Below are 12,962 nucleotides of genomic sequence, written 5' to 3'. Positions count from 1 at the left end.
AAATTCCACATTTGAATTCAAATCAGTATCGCTAGAGTAAGAATGTTGTGAAATGCTTTGCCAATGTATTCGACATTTAAGGGTATAATATGTTGTAGTAAGTATGGATAGTATTTACATATTTTTGTATCGCATGTTTTTATTTATTATCCAAGAGTCCTGTCGGTGGTTTCCTGTTTGGCAAGAAGGACAAAGATTCCAAGCAGAAAAAAGATAAAAAGGGAAAAGACCTTGACGAGTCAATTGAAAAAGATGACTCTGAATCAAAAGATGACAAAACAGGATCTCCTGGCTCTCCGCAACTTCCAGGATACACAAAACCATACGATTATGTTGAAGATGAAACTTCGCCAACTAGAAAAAATTTCAAGACACGAGGCTTTTCGTACGAAGACAAACCTTCTTCTCAGGATCCATCGGATCAACAATCACCCACGTCAGCTGGTAGAAAAGCCACTGGCCTAGCATTCAACTATGCTCCTGGAGAAGAGAAGAAAGTTGCTGAAACAGCTGAGAAACGAAAAACCAAAGAAACAGACGCCAACAAAACACCGGCAGGCTTACGTACACCGGGATTGAACTATGTGGAATCTGCTGGACTGAAAGAACAGCAGAAAGCAGCAACTCTTTCTCCAGATGATGGAAAACAAGCTTCGAGTGCTTTTATCAGCGGTGAATTGCAGAATCAAAGAGCTGCCGTTCAACCTGGTGTCATAATACCCAGTTCGGTGGAAAACAAACCCAACTACAGGATATTACCTTTACCAGATGGTTCCAAAGTCATTGGTGGTATAATTTATACAAAGGAAGGCAAAACCTTGGATCAGAGTACACTGGGCCCAGATGGCAGTACAATCATCAACGGCAAAGTTCTCGGGAAAGACGGCAATCCGATAAAGAAATCCGATTTTGGTCCCCATGGCACACACGTTGCCAATGGATTAGTAACAGGCAAAGATGGCAAGCCTCTGTACCAAGAAACATTGGGCATTAACGGAAATGCTGTAAGAAATGGAATCATCTATGAGCCAAGCGGAGAGGCAGTCAATGATCGGGCCCTGGGACCAGGCTACACTTTAGTCAAAGACGGCAAAGTAGTGTCCAAGAACGGTAAGCCTCTCGGTTATGAATCTCTTGGAAAAGACGGAGATTACATAAAAGATGGACTGATATTTAGTCGGGATGGAAAACCGTTGACTCAAGGCTCGTTTGGCACAGATGGCGACTACATAGTCTCAGGTGCTGTGCATGGAAAGGATGGCAAACCTCTGAGTCAAATTGCTTTGCTTCCCGACTCAACTTTCATCAGCGAGGGCCTCTTCTACGATCGTGACGGAAAACCGTTGAGTACTGGCCAACTGGGTCCCGATGGACACTTAATACGAGACGGAAAAGTTTACTCGAAAGACGGCAAGCCTGTTAAAAGCGAATCTTTCAGCTCGGATGGATCGGTAATAAAAGACGGGATAGTGCATGGAAAAGATGGCAACTTGCTCAGCCAAGGATCGCTGCTTCCTAATGGCGCTCACTTGAAGGATGGTAAAGTTGTCGGCAAAGATGGCAAAGCTATCAAACATGCATTTTACAAGCCTGATGGCAGTTTTGTTAAAGACGGTGTGATTTACGGACGAGACGGAAGACCATTGAGTCAAATTCCCTTGATTGCCCCTGGTGCTTTTGTCAAGGAAGGGGTAATCAACACCAAAGAAGGAAAACTTTTGAATCAAAGCTTATTCAAGCCTGACAACGTAGTTATTAAGGATGGAGTAGTACACGGTAGTGACGGAGGTGTCTTAGCCGAAGGTTTTCTGGGACCAGATGGACTTACAATCAAGGATGGAATGGTTCTTGGAAGAGATGGTAAACCTGCCAAGAACGAAACGTTTGCGCCTAACGGAAGCTACATCAAGAAGGGTCTAATTTATGCTAAGAATGGTAAACCTCTGAATCAGGATTCTCTAGTTCCCGAGGGCGCAAGCATAAAGGACGGTTTGATTTATAACAAGGACGGAAAGCTGATGAAGGCAGCGTTCTTCAAGCCCGATGGAAGTCATATTCGAGATGGCCGAGTTTACGGAAAAGATGGCAAGCCGTTGAATCTTAGCTCAGCCCTTCCAGATGATAGTTTCATCGCAAATGGTGTGATTTTTGAGTCTACAGGTAAACCTCTTGATAAGGATACCTTTGGCTCCGACGGTTCGTACGTTGCAGCTGGTTTGATTCATGGAAAAGACGGCAAAATCGTCGCTGACGGTGTCTTTGGACCCGGCGGCAACAGAATCAAGAACGGTTTGGTCGTTGACAGAGATGGCAGGCCAGTGAACCAAGACGATAAAGGCCCTGACAATATGGCCATCAAAGACGGTAAAATCGTTGACGCGGACGGAAATCCCAAAAATCAGGGCTCTCTAGTACCAGATGGTTGTTATATTCAGAGTGGCGTGGTTTATGATAAACGCGAGAATCCTTTGAAGGAAGGTGCATTCAAGTGTGATGGCAGCTACATACGAGATGGCTTAATCTATGGCTGGGGTGGACAGCTTTTGAACTCTGGTGCTGAACTCCCAGCTGGTAGTTACGTTGAGGAAGGTAGACTGTACGGCAAGGATGGCAAACCATTGAACCACAGTTCCTTTGGACCGGAAGGAAACTCCATAGAGAACGGATTCATCTATGGAAAGGATAAGAAACCTCTGCATCGTGGAACCTTTGGAAACGACGGTAGCACAATACAAAATGGTTTGATATACGGTGCCGATGGTAAGCCTTTGAATAAAAGACAAACAATCATCACTGTCACGTTAGTGCGCTACGGTTTGGTCTGTGATAAAGACGGAAACCCCTTGGAATCTGGGATATTCGATTCTGAAGGCAGTTTCATCAAGAAGGGAAAAATTTATGATTCTAATGGACATCCTCTCAATCAAAGTGTATATGGATCAGATGGTAGCTTCATTAAAGATGGTTTAATTTATGGCAAGAATGGTAAACCTTTAGAAAAGGGGCCACTTATTGCAGAGACGAGTTTCATCAAGAGCGGAAGAGTATACGCCGCTACTGGACAGCCGCTCACACAAGAAGCATTTGGTCCGGAAGGCTTAAAAGTTATTGACGGAGTAGTAGTTGATAAGGCTGGTACTCCGATAAAGAACATTCAATTTGACGCAGAGGGCAACCTGGTTAAAGATGGACTTATCTACGCGCCAACTGGGAAGCCGTTGGACAAAAAATATACCGTTATCTCTATTACTTTGGTACGCAAGGGTCTTGTTTGTGACAAAGATGGTAAACCTGTATTGCAAGCACCATTTGGAACAGATGGCAGCTTCATCAAAGATGGTAAAATTTACGACAAAAGTGGTAAGCCATTGAACCAAGAGATATTTGGAAACGATGGTGGTTTCATCAAAGATGGACTGATTTACGCTAGCAATGGTCAAGTTATGGATCAGGACCCAATTTCTGACGAAACCTCGTACATTGAAGACGGTAAAATATTCGGATCTAACGGACTTCTGTTGAACCAAGAAAAGTATGGACCGGAAAGTTACAGAGTAGTCGATGGGATTGTGGTAGATAAAAATTTCCAGCCACTAAAGCAAGGAACATTTGGATCCGATGCGGTAATCAAGGATGGAAAAGTTTACGGCAGCGACGGAAAGCCTCTGTTCAAGAAATTCACCGTTATTACGATCACCGTTGTTAAGCGAGGCTTGGTCTGCGACAAGAATGGTAAACCGCTTGTTCATGGACCTTTTGGCACGGACGGCAGTTATGTTAAAGATGGTAAAATATATGACAAGGCAGGCAAGCCTTTGAGTCAGTCTTCATTCGGAAGCGATGGTAGCTACATCAAAAACGGAGTTATCTGTTCCAAGGATGGAAAACCTTTAGATCAGGATGTTGGTGCGGACGAAGATCAGCATACGTATATAGACGATGGTAAAATCTATAATATCAGTGGCAAAGCGCTTACAACTGACTCATATGGTCCGTACGGCTTCAAGGTAGTCGATGGTGTGATTTATGGAAGAGATGGGAAACCGTTGGCATCTGGGACCTTTGATAATGATGGCAACACAATAAAAGGAGGAAAAATCTTTGCAAAAGATGGTAAACCACTCACTAAAGAGTCGAGGATCGTCACTATCACATTTGTGAAACGTGGACTCGTCTGTAACAAGGATGGAAAGGTTTTGAAGGATAGTCCTTTCGATAACGACGGAAACGTTGTCAAGGATGGAAAGGTCTACGGCACAGATGGCAAACCTTTGACTGCTCGATACTATGGTCCTGACAGTATTTTCATAAGGGAAGGAGTAATTTTCAGCGAAAATGGAAAGCCGTTGAATGATCGGGAAACTGGACCAGAGGGTAGCTATGTTCGCGAAGGCATAGTATATGCAAAGAACGGAAAGCCGCTGACGCAAAATCCGTTTGGTCCAGAAGGTTGTAAAGTTGTTGCTGGTGTAATTTATGGAAAGAACGGTAAACCCCTTGACGGAACGTTGTTTGTCAATGACGGAAGCTATGTCAAGGATGGTTTAATTCACTCCAGTGATGGCAAGCTGGATAGTAAAGATAATCTAACGTTTATGTACAAAACCGTCCTTGTTACGATCGAACCGAATGCTCAGTCAGAAGAAAATATTGCGAATTTGGTCAGTGCAGTTAATCAAGGCTTTTATGACGATCCACGGTATAAGAAATTCAGTGGAATGAGCTCTTTCGGTAAAGACGCCAAGATCTACCCAACATCAGGCGGAGCGTATGAAAGTGGCTCTGGAGATGACAGCGATGATGATTTGGATCAGTACGGAGAGGGAAAAGGTGACGTTATTAGGGAGTTGCGTGGTGCTGCCAAGATCAATATTCCCGCTTTGAAGAAGACCTCAATTCCGACCACACCAACAATTGTTAAAACTACAACTAAACAATCGGCTGTCAAAGATCATGAAGGGGTGACACAGAACATTGAAGAAAAAGTAGAGGACCTTACGCCAGGAGGTACCGGCCAAGTCACTGTATCTACACATGTGAACAAGGTGACATATTCCTTTTTTGTTTTCATTATCTACAACAGATGCATGACGTTTTTCAAACTGCATTCCTGCAGTGATCATTTATTAGTAGCAAACCATTGATATAAATTTTCTTCCCTTGCTATGTCAATGTTATTTCCACTGCAATACTAGCCTGTCAGCATGTGTTTCAGTGTTTGTTGTCATTGTGTCGATATTTTTTAGACATTCATTTTTAACTTATTGAAAACAGTAGAGTTTTCCCCATTAAGTGATGATTATTATCTGTAGAGTGGGAGTATAATTTAATAGTTATCTCCGAGCCAAACCTAGTTTAGCATAGGTATAAACGTTTTAGCTGAGAATCGTTGTAAGACAGTAGTTGTACTTAGGCTGAAGCAGCTGACGATGGTAGATCACCGTATATGACAGCAACCGCTGTTACGACCCGTACAGCAACGATGCACGAAGACTTGGAAAAGAACCAGAAAACGAGCCAGGTTTGTTGAAGTAAAATAAAGTGTTGATAGTTGGTCATGCAATTTAAACTAGCATCTTGCGAGAGCCCAATAAAAATGCAGAGATTCTACGTCTACTTGTAAGTGAGACTTCATTTTCCTTTTTTCCTCATTTAAATTCACAACTGAAACCCGATTAGTTTTCAAAACCTTACACAGAACAAATTTGTTTTCTTCTTCATACGATGATAATTATCGAAGCTGTTTGCCATCGTCATAATTTTGATCAAAGTTAAATTGTCGTCATTAATATGTGGTCAACATTTATTTTCAATTAATATTACCATATTAACCCAATTATCATTTTAGTTTTTTATTAGCCTTATTATTTCTCTTTTTCAAATTAGGTGGAAGAAAAAACGGTAGCTCATACAACTGCTACTAGTGCAACATGGCAGGAACAGCGTGTCGTCACACAGGAAGTCAGAACAACAAGTCATGTACTTTCCGGCGAACAGGTAATGTTTACAATTTATTTATTTATTTTTTTTTTTTTTAATATGCCTTGAATTGCAATCTTTAATCGGGCATGTACTTCCATTCACATTGTGTTGAAAAACAGTTCATATTTTGCACTTGGCTATAATCATTTTTTGTCCAGTAAATTATTGCGCATTTCATCTGAGATTATTTGAAATATTCGAACAAGGTAATCCAGATTCTGCCCGCGCAAGCCTTGTTCATGTAACTCATTTAATTAACCAAAAATGAAATTTACGCAAACCTTAAAGTCACTCTTTCGATAATCATTTTGAGTATACAAAATGGAGTTGGCACAGATCATTCAGTTGTTTGTCATTTTACCTAATTATTTGATTGATTAACCGAACAAAGATCAATTATCTCATAATTTTTCGTTTCTGTTCATTTGTAAATAATTTCAATGGCTTGGCTAACATTGCATGGCGTAGCTGAGCTCACGTCGTCATAGTACCTCCAGTTCGAGCAGCGGTGATTCCGGTACACCGATTGATTTCGAAGATGACCAACAAGCGATCTACAATCAGTATTATCAGGTAAATGATACGACGGCCAGAGTAATGAAATACAAATCGTAACGAATTTTATGTAACTGATATCTTATCTACTTTATTCTGTAATAATTTATGCAGCACATTTTGCAATTTTAAATCTCCAATACTTCACAAACGATACTCAGATTGAAAAATTTCAATTATGCATCTGTTTATACTCAAGATCTTGCTAAGCATTTATGAATATCCTGTGAATAATTTCATTTTGTAAATATATGAAACTATGTACACGAGCTACAAATTCAAAATTACAAAAGCAGGTGAGTTTAATACTGGCATCGTTGTTCTTGCATTGATTTCACTGCATCTGTACAGGCATGAATTTTTTAGCATCTTTATTTCTTCGTCCTATTTAATAACAAAAATAAAATGCTCAGAGAAGAAATATAGCATTTATTGAATAAAGACATCAACAGATCTTCGAGGTCGAGGCTCATACATTTTAATATCACTTATATGTTGTTTGAAAATCAGTTTGTGAAAATTATCACATTTTGTAGCCGAAATATAGTCGGCACGCAAATGAAAAGCTGTTTCAATTTGGTTTTGAAAACTTACAGGGAGATCAAGCTGGCATAGTAGCAACGGAAACGCACGTTTACACAGGGGAACCCGATAACAATGTAACAACGACAACAACGGTACCACTGGTTGCAACTGAGTCACGAAAAGTAGCTTTGGAAAGCGAAGATGGCAATTATAGCGCGACCGGTGAAATTGTCAGCTCTCAAACAATATCTAGCAAGACTCGTACCGTGGAAACAATTACGGTTAGTGTAATCGATTACGTATAGATGAAAGAAGAAATTATATTAATCTGTAATTCCTCCTTTCAGTATAAGACGGAAAAAGACGGTGTTGTTGAGACTCGAGTGGAACAGAAAATTACAATACAATCAGACGGGGATCCTATCGATCACGACAAGGCTCTGGCGGAAGCTATTCAGGAAGCTACAGATATGAATCCTGACATGACAGTTGAAAAGATTGAAATTCAACAGCAGACTGCGCAGTAACCGCGTTGAGTAAGCACTAGGCATAACTGTAGAGTGCCCTGACCATATTGTTCAAATTTGATCATATTTTAGGTACAAATGTTGATGAAATAATGTTACTAATTGTTTGTAAAATATTGATATAAATTTGAAAATTCCGAAGCATTTTAATGAATCAAATTGGAATGTGATTTCCATGCATAGTTGATCGATAGCGACCAAGCACCTACTTATTTATGTATATAAATTATATGCAACTTTACACCATGACGCCTTTGAGGAAGAAGAAAACTTTATGTTTGAGGCTTGAAAAAGATCATTTGTCAACAATGCCGATAATTTTACAAATTATACTTTAGAGTATAGAAAGAATGTAGAGCATCGTGTGAAAGAAACATCATTATTACATTTCCACTTGAAGACTATTAATAATTAGGCCTGATTACTTTGAATTCGATAACGAACGTCATACAAAAGTTATTTAGTAAAAATGGCCCTTCGATTTTACCGAAGTGACTTCGTGTTCTGAGCCACCGCCTAAGATGGTTCCCTTCCTCAATGCGAATAGTAACTTTCACCAAATAATCCCGGTACAACTGTGTGTTATGATGTCAACATAAAATATGTGATTACAAAAACAAGTATCTTTATCGACTAACGTTATTATGCTTGGTTGCGATATGGAATTAGTTATACATTGGAACGATGTTCACTAGGAAGTTTTTAAGGTAATATTTTAAAAATGAAAAAAAAAATATAAAAGTTTGAATAAATTAGAAAGAGAAAAAAGAAAGCTCCAATATACATGTGAATTTGACCATACTCGAGATGATAAAATATACATACCGAGTCTAATATCTTATTAATATACTTATTAATATAAATAAATGGTAAGACTTGTGGGCAAAGGGTACTCTACAGTTTGTAGTAAGGTAATCAAAATATTGGGCTAAACAAACGAAAACAATAAAAGTATAAGGAGATATATTGACGAAAGTAACAGATATCCAAATCAAGCATCCGAATGACATGTTTTTATTATGTCTTCCAAGTACTATAAAACGTTCAACGTGATTCCAGAAATTGGTTAATCTAATAAATACTTCACCTGCACTCATTGCATTGAGATATCTTAGTTCCAAACTCACTGAAAAATCTGGAATTTATTGTATTCGTTTGTAGAACTTGATACACCCGTGGAATATTTCAAATTGAAATATTAAAAAGGCATGACTAAGCATAAATCGTATCTAGCGGCAGAGAAGCCTCTTATCTGTAGTTAACAGCGCATTAATGTATTACCGTAGGCATAAAAATTGCATTTCACCGAATCTTACGGCACTTCATAGTTTTCACGTAAATCCATGCCCTATGAGATGAGAAGGTGTTTTCCACCAACATTTTGTTGTCCGTATGAATTTTTACCATTTCAACTTAGATAATATATTGTATAACATTTACACGTTTTTCGAAACATGCTGTTATTGTCATCATTTTCATCATTACCTTTATCACATCAACGTTTTGTTTTTCTTATCAAACATTGAATCGACCGAACGAATGTGAATTATCGTTCGGTGCAAAGATGAAATCAATCATCAAGTTTCGATTGAGTGTAATGTGTCGTAATTTGTGTAAAGAATACTGTGAGATACTGCTGCACATGAATTTGCTAAATGCACATTTACCTAAGCTTATTGAGATAAATCAACTATGTTATTCATTTTAACATCATGAATATGGTCGTTCATTTTTTTTCACTTCATCCACGAATGGTTCGTACATATATTATTTCGCACCGCCTGTAAGTAATAATAATTATTATTATTCTTACACGTTCTACTACAAGACTTTCTTAATATATAGTTAATGTGACTTATAGACCGGTTAGAATAACAAGACGAATATAAAATACTACGAAGTGAGAGGTTTCTTGCTTAAAAAAAGAGAAAAAAAAAGAAAATCATTAAAAAAAAATTCAAATATATATATATAAATATATATATATTAATATATAAAATACCTATGTATTATTAATTAGTATAGCTTAAATCTTCAAAATCATCACGTTTTTTTTTCTTGTACTATAAAAAACACGACGAAGTATGTTTTGATAAATTGAAACATAAGAATTACGATAATAAATAAATGTAAGTACAACTGCGAAACTATAAAAATCCATGGTATTGGATAAGATGAACGGGTGATGAGGTTCTCTTGCTTTTTTGCTTTTTTATTAACATTTCTTTTGAAACGTGTAAATTTTGTTGATCTAAGTACAACATTAATTATTATTATTATAATAGAATAATAAATTATAAATATACATAAATAACATACCAATAGCATTGATTATGCTTTGGTCAGCGTATATGTCTAAACTTATCTGTAGTTTGTATACTCGTATGAGAATAACGATTTACAATTTTTTATTTAATTACATTATTTACCTGACTATATACAATTATAAGTTCATTGTTTGTTTCTGTTCTTCTTTATAATTGTGCAGTTAATATAATAATTTCCCGGGTACATACCTATTTATAAACTATTATAAGATTATATGTTGCACGTAACATCTCAGTCGTCTATTTGCGACGAAACAAAATGTAAAGCATACGAACCAAAACGAGTTATAAATCATCCTGATTAGGAGACAGGTATATCATATGTGTCAAAATGTGTTTTCATTATTTTATCATTACAAACTGCATTTCCGTAACTGCGATATGAATTTAAATTTGTGTCAAGTTTTCAATAAGAGTATTGCTTATTACAAATGACTGTGCGTTACATTTAAATTTCCTTATAAATTTACATTTACAAAATATACATTTCTAGTATCCGTATGTTTGATGTAATTAATTATTTTTTAAACTTCGCATATATACACACACCATATGTATACATATTATTTTTTTATGATCAATTATTTAATGCATGGTGCATAGGATTTGTGCTTTTTTTATATACGAATGATTAATTATTGTCGTATTAAACAAAATATCTGTTAATTTTATTCATTTTTATATTGTTTTCATTTATTTCATATTTGTCATTCTTACCCAGCATACATAAGGACATAACACACGATACATAAGTATCTAATCAATTTTCGATGGTCAATGATTATGATATATTCTATCTGAATATCCTTTTATTTCACAATTTATATATCCACGCGGCTACAAACGATCGATTCTTCTTCTTTTTCCCGTAAACTTTCATTTGGTCTGGTTATCTCGCACAATTTGCCTTAGAACGAGGTTGCTGAAATTCTTGATTGCCTTCTACAATGCATCTGGTGGATCAATAAATAATTATTGCTGTCGTGCGTACTTGGAAGTAATATGTTCAAAAAATAATCGTTAACATTCCGTTTTAGAGTGCTGACAGTAAATTACATTTACACGCACTGTTCAATATTGCCAAATCAAAATTTGTCCATGATGATAATATAACAATTCAAAAAAATTATTTTAGTCGGAAGCCAATATATTTTATTTATGATGTTTCGAAATATTTTTGAATTACTTACTCAAGTTCGAGTATTTTTTTAACTTCGAATTGATACTCGGAAAAAGTATCTCCCATGTCAATACATTCCATTTTACATCTGTCACTTTTACTTATCATAGAATGACCATTTATTTATATAGCTGGGTGAAATTGCTAGGTACTCATTACTTAACATGATTTATTTGCGCTATTGTAGTCCACAAATTACTATGTACATTTTGCTCTTCATTGTTAGTCAAAAATATACTTAGCAAAACTCGTTTTACAGATATTTATGATTATTTCAAAATCTTACAAGTGGTGCCTTTTTGTCTCAGACATATCCGAATAGCGTACAAATTTTTGTTACGGTTATTTAGTTTTGTTTGCTACCATTTTATTGTTCGGTGTTAATTTATTGCTTGATTACCTTTTCAATGTGTTATATATGTTACTATTAACAACATCTGCATTAATTAATTACATTTCAATTCCGAATGCATAAGTTTAGCGTTAATGGTGTAAGTAAGTCGCACGCTTCGCGCAAAGAAGCAGACGCACGACGAATTCGAGCCAACTTGTACGTTCACAGCTACCTATTATTACAATCAACGTTTCCGTGAAATATTCTTCTCGCAATTAGATCGGTGGTAATGCTATCGTGTTTTCACTTGCAGCTGCAAACGTTAGACTTGGCCGACCTCTCGATGAACTTCTCCAAAGTGGTCTAGGAGTAAAATGACTATCCCTCAAGCCTCTGATCGAAGACACTGTAAAGATACGTTCAAAGTACTACATTGTAATCGCAATCATAATTAGCATTCGTATAATCATCTCGATAAAATGGAATGACACAAGTTACCAATTAATTAAATATTAAGTACTTGCCCGATTTCCAAGACGGGAAAATCTGTGGATGCAGCTGACCCGACGCAGATGTCACAGATACTGATAATTTCGGTCCTGAATTCTGCAATATAGCTCGAGTGACAGATCTCTTGAATGCCGGAGGTAAATTCAACGAACCTGTCGACACAGAATTAGTCGGAAAAATATTCGGTTATACCGCAATTAAAATTATTACACAAATACACCGAATCTGAGTTGCACGAGGGTGCTGATCGGGTAATTATCCATATATTATACTCGTGTACTCACTCGTTATGTCATCGCTAAGAGTCATCTTTGATTGTTTAGTTGTTTGCTGAAGGTGCCGTTCGATTTTGAAATTTTTCATAAATTTTCGGCAGACCGAACTTATGTCCTTGTCGTCTAAACATTCTGTGAGATAAGAATCTGAGTGTAACATTTCATTTTCAATACGGTATAAGCCTTCAAAGATTGATTATCTTTTAATCATCTTGTGATGTTGGAATTGTTGCAACACACCTAACGAGTCCGAATTGGCGATGATGTTTTCCCTGTATCTGTAATACTTCGTTACTGGATTGTCTTGGAGGAATAATTGTTTCAACTTTCTCAAACTCTGTACGGTTTCCGTCAAATCCTTAACGTCTTCGATAGAATTACATCTTGCGTCGCACGATTCAAGCCTTTCGAAATTATTGATGTCCTTCAAAGTTTTCATTCTGTTTCCTGCTACATTCAGAACCTTCAATGACATCTAAGGAAACATAGGTATTTTATAATACCTATAATAAGAATCGTGAACGAGGATCAATCAGTTTTTTTTTTTTAATGAATATAAAAGAGTTGAAAAGATATAGAGTATTTTTCACTCGAAGAAGGTCTTATTGTTAGTATAATAGCATATATTTACGGTTAAATTGTGACAGCTTTTGGGATCGAAATACAGAGATTCCCCCGCGGAAATTTTCTGTCTTTCCACGTGCAGTTCTGTCAAGTTCTCCAGATTTCCCAACCCTTCAATTGCGG

The 12,962-nt window shown here is 36.9% G+C and overlaps 2 protein-coding genes across 6 annotated transcripts in view; one reads left to right on the top strand and one right to left on the bottom strand.

The window, feature by feature from the left end:
* The window catches only part of cora (erythrocyte membrane protein band 4.1 like coracle), a 27,839-nt gene extending 16,485 nt beyond the window's left edge, over positions 1-11,354 (top strand). For 3 of the 5 annotated variants that reach the window (XM_046619157.2, XM_046619158.2, XM_046619156.2), the window contains 6 exons: positions 156-5,045; positions 5,414-5,521; positions 5,887-5,997; positions 6,451-6,555; positions 7,134-7,343; positions 7,410-11,354. In XM_046619157.2, the coding sequence (XP_046475113.1) occupies positions 156-5,045; positions 5,414-5,521; positions 5,887-5,997; positions 6,451-6,555; positions 7,134-7,343; positions 7,410-7,589 (5,604 nt within the window). In that variant the 3' untranslated portion in view covers positions 7,590-11,354. The remainder of the gene's footprint in view (positions 1-155; positions 5,046-5,413; positions 5,522-5,886; positions 5,998-6,450; positions 6,556-7,133; positions 7,344-7,409) is intronic. The other 2 variants (XM_046619160.2, XM_046619161.2) reach the window with 2 other exon arrangements.
* LOC124215605 (protein phosphatase 1 regulatory subunit 42) lies at positions 11,330-12,962 on the bottom strand. The gene is made up of 5 exons (XM_069134515.1): positions 12,847-12,962; positions 12,456-12,690; positions 12,225-12,347; positions 11,955-12,092; positions 11,330-11,836 (listed from the first exon to the last, which is right to left on the bottom strand). Exons 2-5 carry the CDS (start codon positions 12,688-12,690, stop codon positions 11,706-11,708), a joined length of 627 nt encoding a protein of 208 aa, XP_068990616.1. The 5' UTR covers positions 12,847-12,962; the 3' UTR covers positions 11,330-11,705.

Source organism: Neodiprion pinetum, chromosome 3 (genome assembly GCF_021155775.2).
Source record: "Neodiprion pinetum isolate iyNeoPine1 chromosome 3, iyNeoPine1.2, whole genome shotgun sequence".
Taxonomy (NCBI): domain Eukaryota; kingdom Metazoa; phylum Arthropoda; class Insecta; order Hymenoptera; family Diprionidae; genus Neodiprion; species Neodiprion pinetum.
This window is presented reverse-complemented; position numbering and strand designations above follow the sequence as displayed.

Excerpts from the sequence above, each read along its gene's own strand:
- LOC124215605 (XM_069134515.1), bottom strand. The coding sequence starts at position 12,690 with ATGTCATTGAAGGTTCTGAATGTAGCAGGAAACAGAATGAAAACTTTG. Across the intron at positions 12,093-12,224 it reads TCTTAGCGATGACATAACGA|GTTCGTTGAATTTACCTCCG; the intron begins GTGAGTACACGA and ends CTGTGTCGACAG. Across the intron at positions 11,837-11,954 it reads TTTCCCGTCTTGGAAATCGG|TGTCTTCGATCAGAGGCTTG; the intron begins GCAAGTACTTAA and ends GTATCTTTACAG.